This window comes from Pungitius pungitius, chromosome 2, assembly GCF_949316345.1.
Source record: "Pungitius pungitius chromosome 2, fPunPun2.1, whole genome shotgun sequence".
NCBI lineage: Eukaryota > Metazoa > Chordata > Actinopteri > Perciformes > Gasterosteidae > Pungitius > Pungitius pungitius.
In genome coordinates, this window is record NC_084901.1 from 2,757,485 (window position 1) to 2,779,339 (window position 21,855).

At 48.6% G+C, this 21,855-nt stretch overlaps 2 protein-coding genes across 2 annotated transcripts; one reads left to right on the forward strand and one right to left on the reverse strand.

Annotated features, from left to right (window-relative positions):
- Positions 1-2,629: 2,629 nt before the first annotated feature.
- On the forward strand, positions 2,630-3,863 carry ndufb2 (NADH:ubiquinone oxidoreductase subunit B2). The gene is made up of 4 exons (XM_037460334.2): positions 2,630-2,835; positions 3,031-3,175; positions 3,450-3,525; positions 3,771-3,863. Exons 1-3 carry the CDS (start codon positions 2,750-2,752, stop codon positions 3,522-3,524), a joined length of 306 nt encoding a protein of 101 aa, XP_037316231.1. The 5' UTR covers positions 2,630-2,749; the 3' UTR covers position 3,525; positions 3,771-3,863.
- A 77-nt stretch (positions 3,864-3,940) lies between these two features.
- kdm7aa (lysine (K)-specific demethylase 7Aa) lies at positions 3,941-21,316 on the reverse strand. The gene is made up of 18 exons (XM_037460234.2): positions 21,166-21,316; positions 14,247-14,332; positions 13,713-13,830; positions 13,437-13,597; positions 11,855-11,996; positions 11,564-11,750; positions 11,247-11,409; positions 9,972-10,059; positions 9,751-9,857; positions 9,209-9,300; positions 8,942-9,028; positions 8,543-8,794; positions 8,305-8,426; positions 7,980-8,122; positions 7,808-7,902; positions 7,390-7,565; positions 6,913-7,295; positions 3,941-6,001 (listed from the first exon to the last, which is right to left on the reverse strand). The coding sequence occupies exons 1-18, from the start codon at positions 21,261-21,263 to the stop codon at positions 5,913-5,915; spliced, it is 2,589 nt and encodes an 862-aa protein (XP_037316131.2). The 5' UTR covers positions 21,264-21,316; the 3' UTR covers positions 3,941-5,912.
- Positions 21,317-21,855: the final 539 nt, after the last annotated feature.

Here is a 21,855-nt window from a genome sequence, read left to right on the forward strand (position 1 = left end):
GCTGTTTTTTTTGTTATTATTTTAGACGTAGACCGTCAAATGAATCCTGCAGAATTTAACAATAATTTGGTGTGCTGGTTTACGGTGATGTCCGTGCAAGCTTCACGACAGTCTTGTGAAAGTACACGCAGCTGTGGGGAATGTTTTGTTACATGGAGGTTTGTTTTAAACTAACTTCCCCTCCTGCTTCCTTCTCTTCCTCTCGAGGTCAAAAGGCAGTTTTTTTGTCCCCACTCAAACCCTACATTCCATATCCACTTTCCTTGTTTTTTTGTAGTTACAACAAAAGACTGAGGCAACAATTGACCCTCGAACACGTGAACTCAGTAGGCCAGACGAGATTGCTTATCGGCCCATTGTTGCCATGAGAATGAATGTGTCGATTACAAACTAGACAAAACTAAAGCGATGATTTAGGACCAAATTCTTTTTTTATTTTATTTACTGACATGGCAACAAATACCAGCTTAAATAGGACACCAAACGCAGGAAGCTGTTATGTAACCCCTTGCACAAGAGCAGCATTTTGTATACCCATCAAAACACTGACCATTGAAGATAGCAGACGATATATCTTAAACCACTCTAAAGCCTACACGCTTGCACAATTCGAATAAGACCGATCACTCAAGAAATCCCAGATTAAACCATGTGGAAATGAGGATATATTTGTCAGGCGCTATCAGCTGTCAAGCAGTTTGGATTTATTTTAACAACCATTTCAATGGGCATAAGCTCCTGACACGTTTAACACGCTATAAAACGATAAACAATCATTCTAGCAGCAACGTCAGACAGCTTTATTGTTGTGGTAAATCGGCGACTGACACAATCTCAACAAATATGTCTGTAGAAATCCCATTGACATCATTCGTTGAGAGAGGATGTTCTCATCGTTTCCATTTAGTGACACCCCCCCTCCCCTCCCCCCTCCCGTAAACCGCATCCACCCGCGCATGTGCATTCGTGCAGGACCGCTGCAAAACCCTGCAACTGCTGGTGCACGGGCATACGCGTTGTTAGAAATAAACCTTTTTTTGGGGGGTGGGGGGTGGAGGGGAGACGTCAGGGCCCCATCACCCGCTTCCACACGGAAACGTTAGCAGACGACCGCGGAGGACGACGAAACGCTTCCCCCCCCGGAGGCACCGCATTTTATGCCCGTTTTCGGCGTGAAGATGATAATGACGCACATTTGATGGGCGTGTGGGGGTAAAATAATTGTTTAAAAAAAATAAATGAAAACGGGTGTTTTTTTTTCATTTCGTTTAGTTTGTTTAGAAATGGTTGGTTCGTGATGACATCATGCGGATGGTGTTTTGGGGGCGGGCTCTGAGCTGAGAGGGGAGAGGGGCGCAACCGGAGAGCATCCGCGACCGGGCGCCATTAGGTACCAACGCACCGTGCGTGTATTCGCATGTATATTGTGTATTTATTTGTGCGGTCGGGAAAAACTACGTACGTTTTTCCACACGCACGAAGTGGGGAAATTGACCGTTTGCGCCCCGCGGTGACAAAGGACTTCCTGTCGCCAGACCGACCACAGCGCCGTTTTCTTTGCTCCTCTTTGACCGGGAACAAGATGGCGTCGAGGATTCCTTTCTTTCCGCGCACGGGTCGGGGTCGCGCACTCCTGGGCGGTGGCACCGTGCGCGTTCTCGCCAGTGTTTTATTATTTCCTGTTTCACATCGCGAGGAGTTGACGGTCGTCTTAAACTCGCGAACATTTATTTTGTTACTCATGTTATACATTTGCTTGTGGTTGATTTGGGCTTCGTTGTCCTATAAAAAACACTTTCTGCCTTCACAATGTGACAAATAAAAAAAAACCATTGTTTTGTTCAATTTGTTTTAACCATTTTTATAAGCAATTTATGTTCGTCTTCCACTTTTTACCACACCGATGTTGAACGATCTGACTCTAAAAAAAAGATATTCAGTAATGTTCGACAGTGGAGTTTCCATTACCTTCTTTGTTTTAGCTTTCGACCCCATCTAGTGGGCCATGTATGCAAAAACAAATGCATTTACGCGTGTTTCCATTTTTACTGACTATTTGTCTTTCTCATTACTACATTTTTTTGAGTCACTGCACTTAAGGGTCAGAGAAGTTTTCTGAATTAGCGATGAACTGTTTGTGTCAAACCTTAATACACAAAAAGGTCAACATGCCAACTTAGTCAATGTATGTCATCTTTCAAAAACGAAGGTAGTATTCAGCTCCTTTATGCGCACACAAGTGCGACGTACCGCCACACCGCAAATACTCCACTGCAAGTCAAAAGCTTACGTGCAAAGCCAAATTACAGTGACGGTCGTCATTATGCAGAAAATTACGTTTTATGTAGACTTTTTTTGCTTGTTGCGACACTAATGTAAAGTAATACAGATATCCAAAATATATGCGTTTTGTTTATCTCCTTAAATAACAGAGCTGGAGTTATTATAAATCTTTTTATTTTGTTAATGCAATAAAGACTTGCGGATTTTAAAAAAATGACATATGAAAAGAAGACAAATGGAAAGCATTATCTCTCGGAGACCACGCGAGGGCGCTGTACCCTCAAACTGTTAATCAGTCAGCCAATCATCTCACGTAAACAACGGATGTAGTCACTTGCTGTCCAATCACAGCCGTCGTTACTGGGAGGGTGCTTATTGACGAGGAATAAGGCAGTGCAGCGGTCAAAGCAGTACAGCGGTCAACAAATTACCCCAAATAAGACTGGTTTTTGCTAAATTAGCGACCATGTCTTCTTTTGGACGGGTGCTGGGCGTCCTCCGGACAGGAACTCAGCTCCTTAGACGCAGTACGCAGAAGATAACGAACAGAAAGTAAGTATCGGGAAGCCCACTAGCATTTTAGCTCCTAACGCTAGCTCTAGAAAATACGCTCCAAAAATAGCGTTAAACCAAAAATATTACGTTCTTTGAACTCTTAACACTGCTCTAAATGTCAGTCTATATTTCACATAATCCAACACATCCGTAACGAGGATTTTAATGGAGTGTCCTTGATAAATGTGTCAGGGCCAGCGGTGGACCGCACATCGAGCCCCAGTACAGGCAGTACCCACAGTTAACCAAGAAGCAGAAGATCGAGTCGGAGCTCCTGAGCGGTGCCATGTGGTTCTGGATCCTTTGGCACTGCTGGCACGACCCCGATGCAATCATGGTAAGTAAACCCGTTTAAGGGCTTCCCTTCGATCCCATTTGCGCTGAGCATGACCCACTACTGCAGGTAACTTGGTGTTTACATCCGCTGTATAGTGATCTCTACTTGAGTAAAGAGCAAATAACGTTAAAACGTCGTGTATAGTACTTTTGCTAGAATTAGTCTTGAATGTATTTAATGAAAATATGCGATGACAATCAATAGGATTGTTGCTATTTGTTTATTTACAGGAACCCAATCTGTTAATTTTTAAAATGGAAATGTTTTTTTGTAGGGTCACTTCCCCTGGCCGGATGCGTCTGCATGGACGGATGAGGAGCTCGGAATCCCAGCAGATGATGAGGAATAAGGTCATTTCTTAATTTTTTTCCTTTGCTTCATTTAAATGAATCTAGTACGGTAACAAATGAGGAAAAAGAACAATCCGTTTGATTCACCATAAAAGATGAACGGTTTGTGTGGGTGTCTTTTTATAATTTAATCATCAAAACCTCCCAACATTGAGTTTCACAGGTTCTTAATCTTAGACTGAATTAGATGAAGCTATGTGTTCGTATGCATTTGGGAAGTAAAACATTTTTCTTTTTGTCTGTAGATCACCAGAAGGGATTCAAGCTGCTGGATAAATCTTCAGGATGTTCTGCAAGTCAGTGTTGTACATAGACTAATAAAATTATCTTTAAATATGTTGAACTGTCTTTGCTTTTTTTAAAAAAATGTAAGGTGTGAAACTGGGCCCCACAAAAACACAAGCAGGTTATTTCGTTATTTTTTTTTTTAATTATTTACACGCAATTTTTGAAATGCAGTAACAGTGTCACAGTTAGCCAGTGCTTTTGTAATATCTATAATCTTGGGGGGGGGGGGGGAAGAAAAAAAAAACCCACAAGAACCAACGCACATAAAACAAATGCCAAGAAAGCTGCATAAAAAGTGAAAAGGAACAGATTGTGTACGACGAATACTACAAACCCTGCCTGCGGGCCAGCCCGTGTTTTCAATGACTTGACATGCAAAAAGTTCAAAGGTCAATAAAAGGGGAAAATCAGTCTGGCAATGTGATAAAGGTTTTTTTTTTTTTAGTTGGTTCTTTGTGTTGGGATTATGGGAAACACCTGACCAGTCAGTCGCAGGTCACGTGCACTACAAGTCAACCTGAGCGAAGCTCTCCAAACCTCCTGGGATCTACTCGGCAACAGTTAAGCCTTTAAGAGGCAAACTAAGGTAACACTGATGGTCCATACCAAATACTAACATAGGTCAAAATGTACAACGACTGACTGGTTGAAGCACAGCTTGTAATTTACAACTTAAACCACAACCATGAAATAAGGAAAACAAACAAAAAGAAGGTAAGAAACTCCATAAGGAGGAGGAGTGAGTCTTAAGTCTGACTGCTCTGCGTCCGTGACGTGGCTGGTGGGTTCATCGAAGGTCATGTCCATGGCATCATTCCCTGAGAGTGAAGAACTGCGCACCTCGAGAGAAACACACACCTTTTGTCTTTTGAAAAAAGGAAGAATCTGTCATTCAAAGTTCCAATGCATCGACCACAGTGGCTCAGAATACTTGTGGTTGGTGGGTTTTTTTCTTTTTGCTAAACGAGAACTGGCACTAGTTGGAAAAGCTCACGTGTAAATATGGAAGTTGACATTTCTCACCCTACGCTAGTTTCTATTTGCACATAGCTACAGGGAGAAAGGGACCCAACAGGGGGAAAGACTTGTGACAAAATGGAAGGTAAGAAAAGATTTGTAGATAAATTGCTACTCAACAGATGATAATCACATGAACTCTAAAACATCCACATTTACAAAAAGCATGTGTTGAAAAGAAATCAACCCTATTAAAAAAGGAGGGGGAAAAAAACTCAATAGCTGAGGGTCAAAATATAATAAAATCATTCTCTTTCAATTAATAAATACATCATTCAGAATACATAAAAACAACAAAAATCAACAAATAAATTAAGCACAATCTCATGCGAGATTTGTCGTCTACGTTTTTTTTTTTTTAGACCTAGCGACTGACTTGTAAATCCTATTTCAAAATAATTCAGAGAGGCAGCACTTTGGGTGACTTCCCTTCAGCCAAAACTCTTCACTCATTAAAACAGTGCAGATTTGAGAGTATATTTTGCACTAAATCGTGCAAGCCTTTAATGCAACCATCAACAAACCGAAGAGTCTGGGAAGGATGCACCAAAGTGCGGTCTCTCACCCTTTCCTCTCCTTAAAGTCATTATTGCTGGTGTGATTGAGATAATGGAGGGGGAGGGGGGTGCTTGATAGGACAAGCATGAGTGGAGGAAAGTACAAACAATAAGCACCATTCAGAATTCTCTGAATCGGAGTCAGCAGAGAGGGGGGGTGGGAAGTATAAAAAAATAGGATGCAGGTGAACTTGGCATCATAATCAAATATTCTCGTTTGTTTGGTCGAGCGCGTCCATTTAAATGCCCGCAAGAGGTCGGCCGTTTCCCAGCATGCTCTGCATCCCGTAGCTCCTTTCCGTTCCGTTGTTAGTGTGCTTGGGGCGAGGTCGTTCACTCGCTTATTTTAAATCCAATACCCTGTCTCCTAAGCACGAAGCATGCACAGTGGGCGTGTTTTTTTTTTTTTTTTAGCGTGTCACGGTGGTCTCCACGGTAACCGTCGGTAACAAAAAAAAGTTGTTTTTTTTTTGCTTCCCTTTCCAGAAAAGTGTCCCCACGCATCGTTTTGCTTTTTGAAAAGGTTTAAACAAACACCCGGTTTTGTCGATTGAGTTTCAGGATCTTCCCCAGTCTCTGCTTGGCGGTGGCCATTCCTTTCTTGGGCCGCTTGCCTGGAAAACAAAACAAACGGGAGGAGCGTTACAAGCGTGCGTGAAAAGGACCGTGCGTGCGCGTCGTCTACTTTACGTTTGGTTATTTGCCGTTTGTTGGGTCCATCAAGCGACGGCTGCGTCGCGCGCGTCGATGGAAACCAACAAACTTTGTTTGCCCTCACGTTTCAGAAGCTCAAATAGATTAATCCTCATTGTCGTATCATGTGACACACATGCTCACATGTTTGCTTGGACTACACATAGCGACAGTCATGGAGTTGTGGCAGTCAGTAACGTCAGTGGTGTCAGCGTGAATGCGTGGGTGATGAAGTGCGCGCGTTTGTGAGCAAAACCCCCAAAAAAAGGGACGCCAAAAGCGCCGTGACCCGCGGCAACTGCCTGCGATCACTCAACAGGCGCCGGAGAGAAAACCCGGAGCGAGGCGTTTATGCCCTCCCCCGTTCCCGGACCAGGTGCTCTGCATCAGGTGACCTGCGCTCTAGGGACAAAAAGGACAGAAGCATACTTGCAGTGAGATAACAATTCCAACCAGAAGTGCAACAACGGACCCACACCGTTCAGTGAGGCGTGCAACTGGCTCCCTCAGAGCTGGGATGGGCCGCGGTGCTCCGATTGGGCCACGCCCCCCTTTTGACACACGTTTCAGAATGTTACGCTACGTTCTCCGGATAAGTGTCCACACTTATCACGTGCCACTTCCGAGACAGGAGGACGGAAACGTAGTCGGCACCGCTATTTGGAAAACACATTCCCCCCCCCCCCCCCCCCCCCCCCCCAATTTTATGAACACCTCCTCGCTCTGCAGGAAGTAGCCAGTAGCCGCACCATCCATCTCACACTTTCAGAAATTCAGATTTCACTTGAGCATGAAAACAATAAATAGGTAATAAATAAATAGGTTTCCAAACCTTTTGTGGCCTGATTGCTGATGGGCGGGGGGGGGTTGGGGGCGAGCCTCTTGGAAGGGTGCAGCGGCGGAGACATGGAGGGGTCACAGTACTGGTAGTCAGCCTCGGGGCGGTCGAGGGGGCTGGGTGGGCCCTGATTGTCCCAGGCCTCGCTGCTGTTGCCCTGGCTGTCCATGGGGCTCTTGTCCCCCTGCAGGCGGTGCTGCGCCTCCCCCCGCGGCCCCCGCGGCCCCCGCGGCCCCAGCGGCGAGCCCTGGCTGGAACCCGACCACCAGGGCTCCTGGGACGAGGCCGCCTTCTCCGGCTCCGACGAGCACAGCAGACCGGCCATGGACAGCATCCCCTGAATGGCCTCTTCTGTGCTGGGTGAGGTAGGACGTTCTCTGCAAGAAGCGGGGGGGGGGGGGGGGGTTTACTCGGGTAACACGCAAGAACACTACGGAGAAGGACGTGGCGTCCTCGAAGGGGGTCTCTCACCGTTTGAGTGGTTTGTGTTTGAGCCTGAGTTTTGGGCCAGACGGGTCCAGCTCTATGGTGTGTCCTGAGCCCCTCTGCTGGCGGGGGCCGCACCCCTCGTCCTCCTCTTCCCCCGGGGAACTCCCCGAGTCCTCGTCGGAAGAGGACGACGAAGACGAGGACGACATTGTTTTACGCTGCATCGGGGGGAAAAAAAAGGAGAAAGGATGAGTCACACGTGGGATACGAGTGGGTTTCATTTTAAATTCTGTGACTACTGCATGCGCGTCTTTTTTAATTGTGTCCTTGCTCATATTGTTCCAGACGGATTTAGTGTGCCTATTGTTGCATATTATCATCTTCTAACATAAATATCATCTTGCCTTGAACCACACGTGTAGAAATGAACGCGTAAAGAGGTTTGATCCCCAGTGTTTACCTGTGAGGGGGAGTCACTGTCTGAATCCGTGTCCGACACACTGCAGTGTCCCGAGACGTCTTCCCTGAGTTCAGTCTTCACCCTCTCCAGACCGCCTGAGAAACGGAACAAGTTGAGCTTCAAAACATCTAGGAAGAACCGGCGTTTAATGATGGTGATGAGTCATACTTACGGAGGAGTGTGGGTTTCTCGTCCGAGCTGTGCTGCTCTCCGTCCTGTGTCCTCTCCGACTTCACAGAACTCTTTGGTGGGTCAACAGGTGAGCGTTCACCCTCCGTCTTTACGGGGCTGCTGCTGACTGGTCGCCTTAAATCTCTACACACACACACACACACACACACACACACACACACACACACACACACACACACACACACACACACACACACACGCACGTTTGAATGCTGGGACAAAATGCAATTTCACCAAAGGAATATAAAGAATCTGAAGTATTGAACAGAAGGCTTTGAGGTCGTCCTTGTCGAGTGAGCTTTCACCTGATGATTCTGCCGTTGACCAGCATGAGCCGTAGGTGGTTGTCCTCTAAAGACTCCGCGGCTGCCGATGCCGTAGACACTTTGTTGAGCTTCCCACGGACCTTGGCGCAGAAGGCCGCATCCTAAGTGGAACAGAGCGCCCATCAGTCAACAAAACGTGGACCATTGCATCTTTCAGTCCACGAGAAGAGCATCTATGCAGACTTTGCTGCTTTTTAAAGTGCCGCTGCGCGCTCACCTCCTCGAGCGGCCCCACCTCCAGCCTCTGCAGCACCTCCCTGGTGTGCCGCTCCAAGATGTCCAGGTTGGACGGCATTTTGGGGGCCTGCCGCTGCTGCTCCCTCAGCCGCCGGGCGGCCCGCCTCGCCTGCCGGGCCTGGCACAGCCGCTCCAGAGTGGTGCGAGTGGCCGGGCAGGCGGTGGATCCGGAGGGCGCTCCACAGCCGGCTCCCTGAGATTTCACTGGCTTGCTGCCGCCGACGGGTTCCTCCTGTTTATTTACACACAGCACAATAGATTCAAGTCTCTGCAGAAGCTAACGGGTCCATTTATACTTCTTGGCCTCGTAATCACGTGTTAAATTCATACAATCTCATCTCACGAGGAGTTCTTCTCTCCCCGGCTCCTGTATCCTTACCTCCAGGTGGCGGATCTCCTTGGTCAGCTCTTTGATGAGATGGTTGGGCCTGATGTGGTCTGGTACCTCACTGCTGGGCTCAGTCACCTGCGAAGCCACAGCGGACCACATTCAGACAGGAGGGGGTGAACAGAGAGGAGCCTGTTGCCGGGCCGCTGACGCGCATCCGGGGGGGGGGGGGGGGGGGGGGGGGGGGATCGGAGCGAGCCCGCGGTGTGGAGTGGATCGGAGGCGGATTCAGGTCTCGTGATCCGTGGGAACGCTCACCTCTCTTTTCAGCCAGGTTCTCAGAGCGCCGATTAAAGCCTTGACTCCCTCCACCAGGTAGGTCGGTGGCGGACAGTTGTCCTCTCGTAGCTCTGAGGGATGAAAACAGACAATTAACAAAAAAGTATTTTCAATCCTTTTACACTAACTTTACAATAACATACGTTATTTAATATTAGTGTATTAAGTGGGAGTAAGAACCTTCCGACCTGCGCATCGGACATTTAAAAAAAAACATTTAAGCAGCAATTTTCCGTGTCTTTGAGTACTCCTTTTCAATTCAAGTTTATTTTTAGAAAACATGTCAGAGAGTTGAAAACAGAGGTGTGGTGGAGACGCAAAGTGTCCTCAGGACAGCGAACACTGCACACGCTGGTCATTATGGAAATGAACAGCGCCTCTGACATTGTGTCAGTGAAGCTGAGCCATCATTTAACATCATCACGACAGGTGTAGGGTGTGAAATATCTAGCTCTTACCTGACATCTAAAATCAGGTGTTCTCACCTCTGTGGTTTGTACATATATTTTGGTTTGACTCACCTTTAAGTGTTTCCAAGAGGTTTTTGGCCACATACCAACAGATGGCCTCGAAATAAGGAAACTTAAAGAGGTCTGGGGTTTTCAGGCGACGCTCCATTTCATAACACCTACAGAGAGGAGAGGAGATACGAAAGCTTCACCAACGACAACGCGACTAAAAGCAAAGATGCAGCCAGACTAAAGCAGAAAAGGCTTAGATGGTTACTCCACGAGCCGTCTACCTGAGCTGCATGTCAATGTTGAGGTTGTGAAGGAAGTTCCCTCCAAACGCCATGCAATCCTGAGCGGTGAGAACAGCATGGATCCAGCCTGCAGGGGGCGCCACAGTGCCGATAATCAGACAACGCACACTCGGGCTGACACCTCAACAGCCGCACATGATTGTATGTGTACTCGTGGGGGCCCATGCATGTTTATATGAAGATATTCACAACACTCGGTGTGCACTAAAGACCCATTTGTGTACACACAAAACAACTTCTCACCCCCCCCCCCCCCCCCCCGCAGTGAGACTTTATATATACACACACACACACACACACACACACACACACACACACACACACACACACACACACACACAAACAAAGATAAGGTTGTCTATCACAATGATGCGCTCCCCCTCAGAGGAACAGTTTCTTCAACAACCCGAAGTGAGAGAAAGCAGAGCGTGGGGGTGGGTGTAAGGCTGATGGACAGCCCTGATAATGCCCTGGTTGACTGACTTACTGTGCTCTCTGACCCCCACTTAATTCCCACCTCTTCACACCCTCTCTGCCAAAAACGCTGCTCGAGGCTGCTGAGAAAGCATGGCCGGAAGAATGATTGAGGACATTGGGGGGTGTGGGGCGACTGTGTGACTGGAGCTTCACTGGGGCGCGTCGTATTCACCCAGTGACGCCAAACACAAACATCTTTTCTCGTCCACAAACGCAACTTCTAATTAACGACGGCGCCGCCGGTCAGAAGTCACGTGGCGAGGAGAGCCGTGATCCACGCGGCGTCATCGGAGCAGTTCTCTTCATTTTTCCATCGCAATTATGATCATGAAGAGCTGTTAGGAGCGTTGCTCGGTTATTTTCTCTTGGCAATGACAGAGAACCTTCAGGAACACTGTATTTTCCTGGCAGGAGCCATGGGAAGCTGGATTTTAAACGCTTGAGAAAGGACAAACAAATCCGCACGACATGTCGGCTGGGTCGGTGCGGACGGCATAAGCTCAGTCACGATCTACTATGAAAATACATCTATTAGATAGAGAACTGTCCAGGAAGTGATCTTATAATAAGCAATGTATATTTACATTTATGTAAATTACACAGTAACACAGCTGTTGCTCAACACAAAATCCATTTGGCGGTTTTGCAGACACAACTGGAGTGAGATTAGTGTCTCAACGGTCTCCTCATTGAGTCCAATAAAAGGTTATGACAGGAACACATTAGGGTTTGTAGAAGCAGTAAAGTGTCACACAAACGTAAATCTCCACCACTGACCTGTAGGGATGAGCAGGGTGGTTCCTTGGGTCACGACACACTTGTAGCACTTTTCCACTCTGTCCCCGAAGAACACTTCACTCTGATTGGGCGAGGAGCTCCATGCCTCGTATAGTGCAAGGTTGGCGGCGGTGGGCTTGATCAAGTAGAAGACCTTCTCACCCTGCAGAGCAGAGGAAGAGGGGTCGCCGTGACACTTGAGTGTATATACACACACACCAACACACAAAAAATGACATCGTGGGTTAAACAACGCAGGGGTTGGAACACGTTGATAATCCTTGAAGGATTCAGCTCTCTTTCGTACGAACACTGACCCAGAGGACGTGGTACCAGACTGAGGTGCCGCCGAAGTCTATGTGGAAGTCTGTGTAGCTGTCCTTCACCCCCATAAGGCAGTACTTCTGGACAAAGGGCTTGGGGAAGAAGGAGTCGTCGGGCCAGTAGTTCTCCACCCAGGACATCTTCTGAGCCACGTCGGGAACCTCCACCAACTCGGACATCCTGGGTGGTGGTTGGAGCAAAAAGCAGTAGGTTGGACTGTCATTCCAGTGTGGGGTAATAAAACACAACTCCTAAAATGTAAACATCCGTGTTGGCTTCCTTACTTTGTGTCAGAGAACTCCAGGCTGATGAGGTTGAGGACCTTGGGTCGATGCGGGTTGCTGTAATACTTGATGAACTCGCTGAGCTTCATCTTGCTGTCCGCCTGCCGCGCCACGTCAATCACGTCGATGACTTTGTCGCCGCCTGGGTAGGAGACAAGTACCGCTTAGCCAACGCGGCGTCATTTGGGGAAGTTTAGCCCTCAGTGACTCCTGAATTAAGAAAAATATCTTCAACTTTTTAATTGGCTGCCGAGTGGGCGAGAGGGTTCACTGGGGTCAGCAGCCTGCTGGCATCTCCATGTGCTCTTAAGGGAGCAGGCCCTGAGGGAAACTGGCACCAATGTGGCAGCATGGGGAGGGTTTGTACACGAAGGCAAGCGAGACAATCGGTCAATCTGTCCGCACCACCATTCCCCCGAGGAGGAGGAGGAGGAGGAGTGGGTGGAGCCGAGATGGCTGCCGTGCCCAACACCAATGTGTGCGTGGGAGACCTGGAGCATCGGGGTGAATACGCGTCTAGATGTGAGAAAAGAGCGTGTGCACATGCGTCACGTGGCGCGGTAAAGAGACACCAGACAGCTGCTGAGAAGAGAAAAAAAAAAAAAGAGCTGAAGCTCCGCTAGCAGTTGGAACGCCACAAATCACACTCGGCTGACACGGGGGGGGGGGGCGGAAGTGGGACCGGGGTGCGCAGTGTGGAACCAGACAGCTGGTTGTCGTATTTTACCCACACCCCTCCCACTCACCTTTTTTTTAATTTTTTTTATTACTGCCCCCCCCCCCCCCCCTCCCTCTCTCTGTCTGTCTCACACACACGCACCTCTGACGGCTCAGCTGGCCAGCGTCTGATGACAGAGAACAGCTGGAGCAAGACAAAGCTGCCTGGAAACCAGACAACGCCGAGATCGAACACCGGCGCCACAAACCCAACAGAAACAACACGCGCCCCCCGTCCCCCCCCCGAGAGGTGTGTACAGTCTGCCTGGAGTCAAACCCACCCTTACTGAAGCGGTGATGTGCTAGTTGCAAAGTTTGCGTGTAAACCAGCACGCCCAGACATCTTTTTACGACAACCTTTGTCTTCGTACTCTCTCAAGTTGACCAATCAAAGTCCTCCGATCATCATCCCGCCGACTGCGCAGCTGTTCGGGCCCTCGTTTACTTACTCGTGGGGAGTTTATCTTCTGGCTGTAAGAAATGTAACCCGACCCCCAGTCCCCGGTCACAACACCTGTGCCCTGGCTTATCGCTCAATAGGGCATGTGAGAGAGAAATAAAGTGTGTGTGTGTGCGGGGGGGGGGGGGCTGTAATCTGAACGTAATGATAAAAAGTGCAGTCGGCTCTGTAATGGTCTCGTAATAGGAGCCGCCAAGTGGCAGGCCGTTTCAACAAGGAAGCGTAGTGTGAGAGCGAGGGGAGTGAAAGCTTAGCCCGTCGCTCATTTAGAAATCATTCAGCCGGCGTCCGATGCCGCGCCCCCCCCCCCCCTTTCAAATAACCCTGTAAAGCGACAAAACCTGTTCTCATGGACACACAGATGGCGCCCGCTCAGCGATGGCGTTTGCCAGGAAGAGTCCTTACCCACGTACTGCTCCACGTCCCGGACGGAGAACGTCCGGGCCGGCAGTTTGAGCCCCAGGCCCTCCATCTCCGTGACCTTTATGGGGTAGTTGAAGCCGTGTCTCTCCAGGTACCTGGTGGTCACGTGCTCGCCCTTCATCTGCATCATGATCTCCTCGCCGCTGAAACAAAAGGATCGCTCACAAGTTCAGGAAGGAGCAGCAGCTTTGGGCCCAAACCACTATGCTCTGGCCCGGTGCACAGCACAGATGTGAACGCGTGTAGGTGGACACCTACCTGGCGAAGGTCCGGTTCTGGAGCTCCTTGACAAACACCGGGGTGCCCGCCTGCACCGGCTTGGACCCGTCGTTGGGCTCCGTGTAGTCGTGCCTGTGGCCGTTGTTGCGCCGTTTCACTGCAACGAGACAGAGACAGCCGAGGTTCACCGGGCCGTTTGCTTCTAGCGCCATGGCGCCGAACTCTTTCGGTGAAGTGGTGAATTCGTCACCCGGCACTTTTTGTAAGGACGCAGAGTCGTCACTCGAGACGGAGCCGGGGCCGCGGGGGGCTCGTCCAATCGAAGTGGAGGGCTTACAAAAGCATTCAATTAGCCTGTAAATGTCTGCCCCCGGGGCCAGTCTGAGGTTGACCCATCCCCCCCCCCGCCCCCCTCCACAAAAAAAAAAGTCACACTTGGGTGACACTGCAGGGTGTGTTTTTTTCAGCCCTGTGACCAGTCAAGCTTACAAATGCAGAAGTGCGAGGGGGAGAATCAGAGGGCACAAGGTTACGCATCAATCATTGGGAGACGTGACACACAGCGGTACTCACTCAGGGAGGGTCCGTGGACAACGTCACAGTTGGGACAGTGGTAAACATCGATGTCCACGGCATGATGCTCTTCTACCTGCACGCAGCTGGAGACGGACAAGGGATGCGGTTAGAACCAGTTTGTGCTTCTTCCAACGGGACAACACGCAATTCTCAGAACACCTTCTTCTGACAGAGGTTTTTGTTTTACAGATGTGCTGCAAACAAACATTCAAAACGGACATTTTGAACCGATTGCTTTTGAACGAATCACACGACGAACCAATTATCAAGATAATTGCGGGTTAACTGAAAGCATTATTTTTTTTTGGTTTCAATCAATCCACTTACATCCTGCTTGTAGAACATGATCTGGGGAATAAATTCAAGCTGATGCCAAACTGTGGAAACCATGTGTGTGTTCCCAGAGGAGGTGACACGCGTGAGAGCATTGGAATAAACAAACAGACATTGCATCACTCTGGAAAATAACGCGTCGTTCTGATCAATTTGACCAACAATGAAATAAAATGTTCAACGACGCACTAAAGAGCAGGAAACTCAATGCACATTTTAAAGCTCGTGCACCATGCCATGTGAAGGCAGCAAGGGGTAATTTTCTTTTGGGGTTTTGTGTGAGAAAATCAAGCCAGAGTTGTAATCACAAGACCAGATATCGAACACCAAGGAGTGTGAACGAAGCGGTGGCAAAAAGGCTGCAAAAAAAAAAAAAGTCAGAGCATGTAAGCATAATATACTTTAACATCTCAAATCTTCAGCCGTGATAATCTCAATTACACGCATCATCCGACCAGGCTCGCAGAGCGAGTAACCACCTCGGAGCAAACGGGGGCACTTGGACCGACTGGAGGTTATCCCCGTTCTTTCCATTCCGGGCCCCTTATGTGGACGCAGAATGCGGTCAAAACCTTGGCCGAGCATCCACTGCTTGTACACATAGGGTGCGTTGTTGAGGATTTTCCTCCCCCCCTCCTCCTCCTCCTTTTCTCCCATGGATTTTTCCACAGTGTCCCTAACACAGCTACCACGACTAGCAGCCAAACCACAGGCAGCGACACACATGGAAGTCCTCTGTTGCATACCAGGACTCCATTCCAGAGCAGCCTGGACGGCAACAGAGCTGCCGTCCGGCCTGAAATGACACCGGCGGCTATTTGGAGTTGTCTGATTGGAGCATGGGCACATGGGGGGGGGGGGGGGATTCTTTCTATTGCTCAGAGAGCGGTCAAGCACTGTAAGGACCCTGTGTGCAGGCCACAGTAATGCTCTTAATTTTACAGTTTACGTGCAAAAAGGTTATAGCCTAACACACGTGACCTGGAAACAGGCGCCTCTAACGCTCCCTCTGCAATGCACGGGCGTTTGTTTACTTACTGGCGTTTCCATATTAACGGACAAACAACACATATTAAAAGCATGGATGATTGGATAGACTACACGTAGTTTGAAGTTAATGAGAACAATAGCGGCTGGTTACTGCTAGAACGACCCGATCGAGCTATTGTCTTACATGACCTTTGCCATGGCAAAATGATTTCCCTTGCACTGGGGGATTTTAACTTGACTGATGAGGAAACATGTCTCCAAGCACCATTAGCGCTGTGAAGGCTAACCCTAAAAACGTAAACAAACCAAATAATCCATAACTAAAGTGTAAGCACACTGACGGGAAACCACCTTTCAAAGGCATTGGCGCTTCAGCTCGACAGTCAGCACAGTGGCATCGGTTATAAATGATTCATTTGTGGTGGATGTTTTGTCTGTTTTGGAAAGGTGAATGCCTGCAGGGGGGTGTGGGGGGGCATTCTCTCAGCTTTGATCTACAAGACATTGCAGGAAACTGTGAAAGGAAATAAAGCCCGGGGGCCATTAACTCATCAGGAAGTGGTGCGATTATGTGAATGCTGGCCCCTGTTTGCCCTGTGCCTCCGTCTCGTTTACCACATGTAACGTAACCTGCTGCCATTATTGCAGACAATTAAATAATCAACTGCCAAGATTTCTGCATTTTAGTCATTTATGTACTTTCCTCATTTACTGATGAGGATACTTGAATTTGACGCACAGTGTCCGATGCTAAAGTTTGATCTTTACGTTATTTCTTGCCTCCAACATTCAAGAACAAGAACTCAAAATGATAGGAAAAAGCAGCCAAGGAACAACAGCAGAGCGCCGTGCTCGGCTGCCGCATTAAGCCTCGCTCGTGTATCTATCGGAGGCTTGGTTCACATGTGGATGCTCGCCGGGGGAACGCATGAGTCACAGGTCTCTGCCGCCGGCCCACGTTGGATATGAGGAGCGAGAGCGGCGTGGGCCCCTGGCCCCAAGGGGGGGGGGGGGACCTCGGTGTCCTCGTCCCATTTGCTACCGTCCTCCATGTAATACGTAGGGTGGGAAAGCGGGGCACTGTGCCACATATGTGCCTGACTCGGCTCACGTGTCTCCTGCAGTGATTAATACACAACAAGGAGCTGAAGCTGGTGAGACTGTGTGGACCAGAGATAGAGCATGTAAAAAAAAAAACTCAACCGAAAGGGAGAGAGGGGCCAAGTATTTCCTGTCTTGCTCAGGCTTGATGATGTATCGCAAGACTGCAAGGCGTGCAAACACTTCGGGCACCAACGTGAACCTCATTCCTCACTCGCTCGGAGAGAGCAGCCGTGGCGAGGACAATCTGAACCGAGGTCACCTGAACCCTTAATGACAGAGTTACGGCACGCTGTGGTCGAGGTTGACGGGAGTGCGGCACCCAATACGCCGCACAAAAGAACAAAAAAACAAAACGTCACCCTACACGAGACGGGGAGGGTGAGTCGGTGACGGCATTGCAGCAGATTACCAAGCATAACATCCCGATCGTGAATAAGAGGAGACGTGTGTACTCGGCTAAACCCCCGCCACCAACAGCCCCTCTCCCTCCACTTCCTCTCATCAAGGGCCTCCTTCCTGTGTGACTGAGAGGGCTTATTCATTAGTGCGTGCACTGTGAGGGGGTTCATTGTCCTCCGTGATCAGTGCCCAAACACAAAGCCTGGAGGCGGGCATCGCCATTACTTTCAGCTCTAAATAACTGCTCGGCATGGGGCGGCGACACGCCTACATTAGGGAACTGGCAGCTCCCTAATGGATGGGTGGTGGAGATGGAGATAGGGAGGAGATGAGGGCAGTTAAACACACCTGGCCTCCTTTATCTACCCCCGGAGGGGGCAGCCGACTCCTCCGGGCCCTTTCCCCCGAATGCGCTCATGCGAAGCTTGCACAAACAGCGGTGGACCCGGAGAGCGGCGAGAAGCCACCGAGCCCTGAAGGACCAATAGGGATCCGTCATTTGGGGCGTCTGCTGGTCAAATCATTTCAGCCCGGGCTGGGCGTAAAAAAGCGACCCCGACGTCCCCCGCGGTGGTTACAGCTTGAAGGAGACCTCTCCGTAGTCGACTGGTAATCAACAAAAGAGGATCACTTTGTTGTTTACGGGGGGGGGGGGGGCAGGGAGCCACGGGGAGTTTTAACAACTTAATCGCTTCGGGGCTCCGGGGACTGGGGCTCTACCTTTCACACATGTCTTCAACAGGGTTGCCTTAAGGCCCCCCCAAGTCCCTTGTCCCTGCGGCTGAGAAATACATCAGCCATCAGTCCGAAACCCACAAGAAGAAAGGACCAACTTGTGGACGCAATTGTTGCTCCGCGCTCGCCGGTATGAATTTTTAAATACATTGAAATCCCTCCCAAAAGAAGTTGAAGGCTGCCAATAGAGGGTTTGCTTAAATACCATAATTCAATCCGACTGCTGGTCAACACACGAGGCCGTTGACCCCTAGTCACCTTTGATCAAACGGGATGTAATGCAGTTTACCTTTCCCAGCCGTGGTAATGAATGTAGAAATAGCATTTTAACCGGAGTTATGAGGCTGCGCTTTATTTCAGCCAATTAACTAATCAGACACCTAAACTGATGAAGTGAAACGGTTCTTTCATGGACAACAGTAGAAAAAAAGAAAAAGAAAAAGAAGAATCGTTCAACCATCCACTTAGCGTAAACACTGAAAAGGCACTCTGTAGAGGCCATCAATCTCTCTTTAGTGTGCTCACAATCTGTGCGACATTGACGGATCGCCCCCTGAACTTGGCTGGCTGGAGCGTCCATCAATCCCTCCCCCTCTGTCCCATTGAGGCCCCGCCAGTCCATCATCACCCCCCCCCCCGCGCCACTCGTACCTAAAGCAGACAGCGGGCCGACTGGAGCGCCTGACGCCCACATAGCGGGGTAAAACCCCCCCCCCCCCCCCCCAGTGATCCGACGTGACCCGGTGAGGAAATTGGCATCTCGGAAGCACTGGAAGCTCTGCGTTGACAAAAGCCGGCCTTGTAATTAGGTGAGGCTCTGAATGCTAAATACCAGGGTTCAAACTAACATTTGTAATCCAAACCATAGGCTCCAGGAGCAGGTTCGTGTGACTCAACAAGCACTTAAGGGCAATGCTGCTCAACCGATGAGGAATCGGCGTCGCATGCGGTCAGAAGAAAATATGTATATTTTTAATCTAAACTAAGCAATTTTTTTTTTTTATATTTTTACTTAATTTATATTTTTGTAAAATGTTGGCTAGGTTGACCAATTCCATGATTCATAACATAACAAACCTACCGGTTTAATAGAGATGGCCATTTGTACATAATGTATAATAATGACAACATAAATGTTACGTGGAGACGAGGTCCGTCTTCAAATGAGGCAAAAAAAGAGCTGTTGTTGATTTACATCTTAAAATACTCCGTTAAATCAACATCGGAAAAGGAAAACATGGTGCGTCACTACGACCTGTCAACTGTACGACAACAACTAGAAGTTGTCATTTGTGGCCCCCTTATCGACCGGGGGGGGGGGGGGGAAATGTATTGTGATACAAGACTAGACTCTGGGACCACGGGTTTCAAAGACTAGAGGCAACACATGCAAGCAATTAAGAGCGCCGTGTTTAGCACAACACGGGATATTTTTGCTCTCCAGCTCACCTCCCTTATCACTACTTACTACTTGTAACAATGCCCAGGTCCTCATGCGGTTAAAGTCCCCGGCTGTACGGTGTACTGAGGTAAAGCTGATGGCGAAAGGGACACTGTCCAGAAAGACAAAGTCCCCCCCCCCCCCCCCCCACACACACACACCCACACAAACAAACAGAAAGCCCACTGGGAGGTTGAACCCCTCGTTCCACGCCATCATCCAGAATATCCCTTCCCTTCTGGCCGGCCTCGTGGGAAAGAGACAGGAAACGTGGCTGGTGTTGGAGCGCCGCTCCGTGTGTGTATGTGTGTGTGTATGTGTGTGTGTGTATGTGTGTGTGTGTGTGTGTGTGTGTGTGCTGATTAGTCATCAAAGAGGGAAGCTCCAACATTTGTTCCTTTTCTTGCTGGCACATGACACACAGGCCAGCCAGTCTTTTTTGGATCCGATTCGCCACAAATACCGGGCTCTGCCAAGTTTTTTGGCAGAGGACCTGATGTGGTTGCGCAACGGCTTCCGTCATTCAAACGCAAGCAAAAAGCGATTATTGTATTCATAAACGGTTGCTGTCGAGATGCTCCCACACAGGGTGACTCAAGGGCCCGGAGAACCTGATCCGTCTTAAACTTGGTCAATGTTCTAGGGCTTGTTAAACGTTGTGAAAGATGTTCTACGTGAGGTCTTTCTGGTTCTGGTCTGACACGGTATTTGGCAATGACAATAAAACAGATTTTGTTGACATCTTCCTTCACTCTCAATCAGAACAATGAAGTCACCTCAGCTTTACAGGATCGATGAGATGACAAAAATCACAAATCAACCACGTCCCTCATTACATTCCTCAATACATTCTCAAGACAATAAAATGGCTTTAACAAACAACAAATACATTTCCCATTATAATTTTGACAGCCACCTCCAACCCGCCCTCACATGTTACCAATCAAAAGAAGGCATCGACAAGTCCACTGGTCCACTCAGTGTCTATCGTGAGACGAGTGAATATAGGACCATGAGCAGCAGGACATGTGTGTCTGGTCCTTTTAAATAGTCCCCCATGTCACCGCTAGGGGTCCCCTGCCATGTGCCTCCTCTGCCCGAAAGGGGGATTTAAATTTCTCAAGCTGTCAATCAAAAGGCCGACCATAACAAGCGCCTTGTTCTCAACCTTTGGCTTTCGTTAAAGTAAACCACTAAAAAAAAAAAACGGCTCAGAATACTACAAAATCGGCAAATCTTAAAATGTGTATATATTTTTGTAATATAAAAGTTAGAATGCCTAACAATATCATATGTGTAGACCAAAAAAATAAAATGTAACTCGTGAAAATACGCCTTAAGTAACGTTGCACTTGCAAAGCGTTGCAATTACCTCGAGTGACCTACGGTTAACCGAAGCCACCTCGCGGTGTCGAAGACCTGAGACACAACGACTTAAGATGATCTTAAACCGCCGAATCAACAGACATTAAACTTCCACCCGAAGTGACCACAAGGAGCAGCCGCTCCGTGTCACGGTGACCCCCGCAGAGCTTCACTCGGCTCCGCGGTCCCGATAGATCGGGATACTGCGAGATAATAAAAAAAACGACTTGCGATGGGGCTCCATTCGGGTCAATATCCTGATCACCAGCAACAGATTTACGTGTAATATGTACGTGGCTTGAAGCTCGTGGTCGAACCGCCGGGAGAGACGTCTGAAATCCAAGCCGTTCTCGGAGAGCGAAGCGTTACTTTCTTCGGTCCAAGTCGTGTCAATAGACGGTTTAAAACCCCCGTCGCCCGCCGCTAGCGGTTAGCAGGCTAAGCTACCAGTCAACACCGCCCGGAGAACCGTCGCCTTTCTCCATTAAACCCGCAGTGTTTGTCGCGTCCGAGGACCCGCTTGGCTTGAATGCGTGAAAGCCTACGTACCCGCCGTGGAACCAGTCTTTACAGATGTCGCACTCGATCATAAACCGGCTAAAATCGTAGGACTGCCGGCAGACACAGTACAGCGGGGCCGCCGCCATCTTCCTACTGTCCCCAAACAACGCAGGAATGAAGCGGGCGGGGATTTAACTAAAACGTCCGGAAACACCCGAAGGCTGAGCCGAGTTTACCCGAGAGCCTCCATTCTAAGCGATCCCACGTCCGGGCGTGCGGGAGGCTACCTCCTCTAAATTTTAGTGGATGAATTAATTTTAACCGGAACTAACGCACGTGGACACGTGCACCCTCCATATCAAGTTTCAACACTCGGAAGTTTATCTTAAATTTTAAAATGTTAAATATTTACCGAAAATAGTCGATGCATGAATGACTATTCATTGCTGTGGCATTTAAAAGCAAAGACGTATCTAGATAAATAATATTCACAATGAAAATAATACTTTAAAAGTAAGTATACCAAGTATGAGGTCATTAAAAGCAATGCCTTGAATTATCATTTTTTAGCTCAAAATAGCTGTGAGTTCAATCAAGGAAATTATGTTCTATGCTGCAAAACATTTTTAGCTGACTGAAAATATAGCATCAAGAACATTCTTCCAAATGTGCCACACCACTATTGAATATATCAATAAGCTTTTTAGAGCATGTAAAGAAGAGGAAAAGAGAAGAAGC

What these genes read in the sequence shown, in the direction of transcription:
- kdm7aa (XM_037460234.2), bottom strand. Translation starts at nt 21,263, where the DNA reads ATGGCGGCGGCCCCGCTGTACTGTGTCTGCCGGCAGTCCTACGATTTT. An exon ending in CTGGAGTTCTCTGACACAAA is followed by an intron (nt 11,751 to 11,854) that starts GTAAGGAAGCCA and finishes ACCACCACCCAG; the next exon opens with GATGTCCGAGTTGGTGGAGG. An exon ending in AAACACAAACCACTCAAACG is followed by an intron (nt 7,296 to 7,389) that starts GTGAGAGACCCC and finishes CGCTTCTTGCAG; the next exon opens with AGAACGTCCTACCTCACCCA.
- ndufb2 (XM_037460334.2), top strand. Translation starts at nt 2,750, where the DNA reads ATGTCTTCTTTTGGACGGGTGCTGGGCGTCCTCCGGACAGGAACTCAG. An exon ending in CAGAAGATAACGAACAGAAA is followed by an intron (nt 2,836 to 3,030) that starts GTAAGTATCGGG and finishes TAAATGTGTCAG; the next exon opens with GGCCAGCGGTGGACCGCACA. An exon ending in ACGACCCCGATGCAATCATG is followed by an intron (nt 3,176 to 3,449) that starts GTAAGTAAACCC and finishes GTTTTTTTGTAG; the next exon opens with GGTCACTTCCCCTGGCCGGA.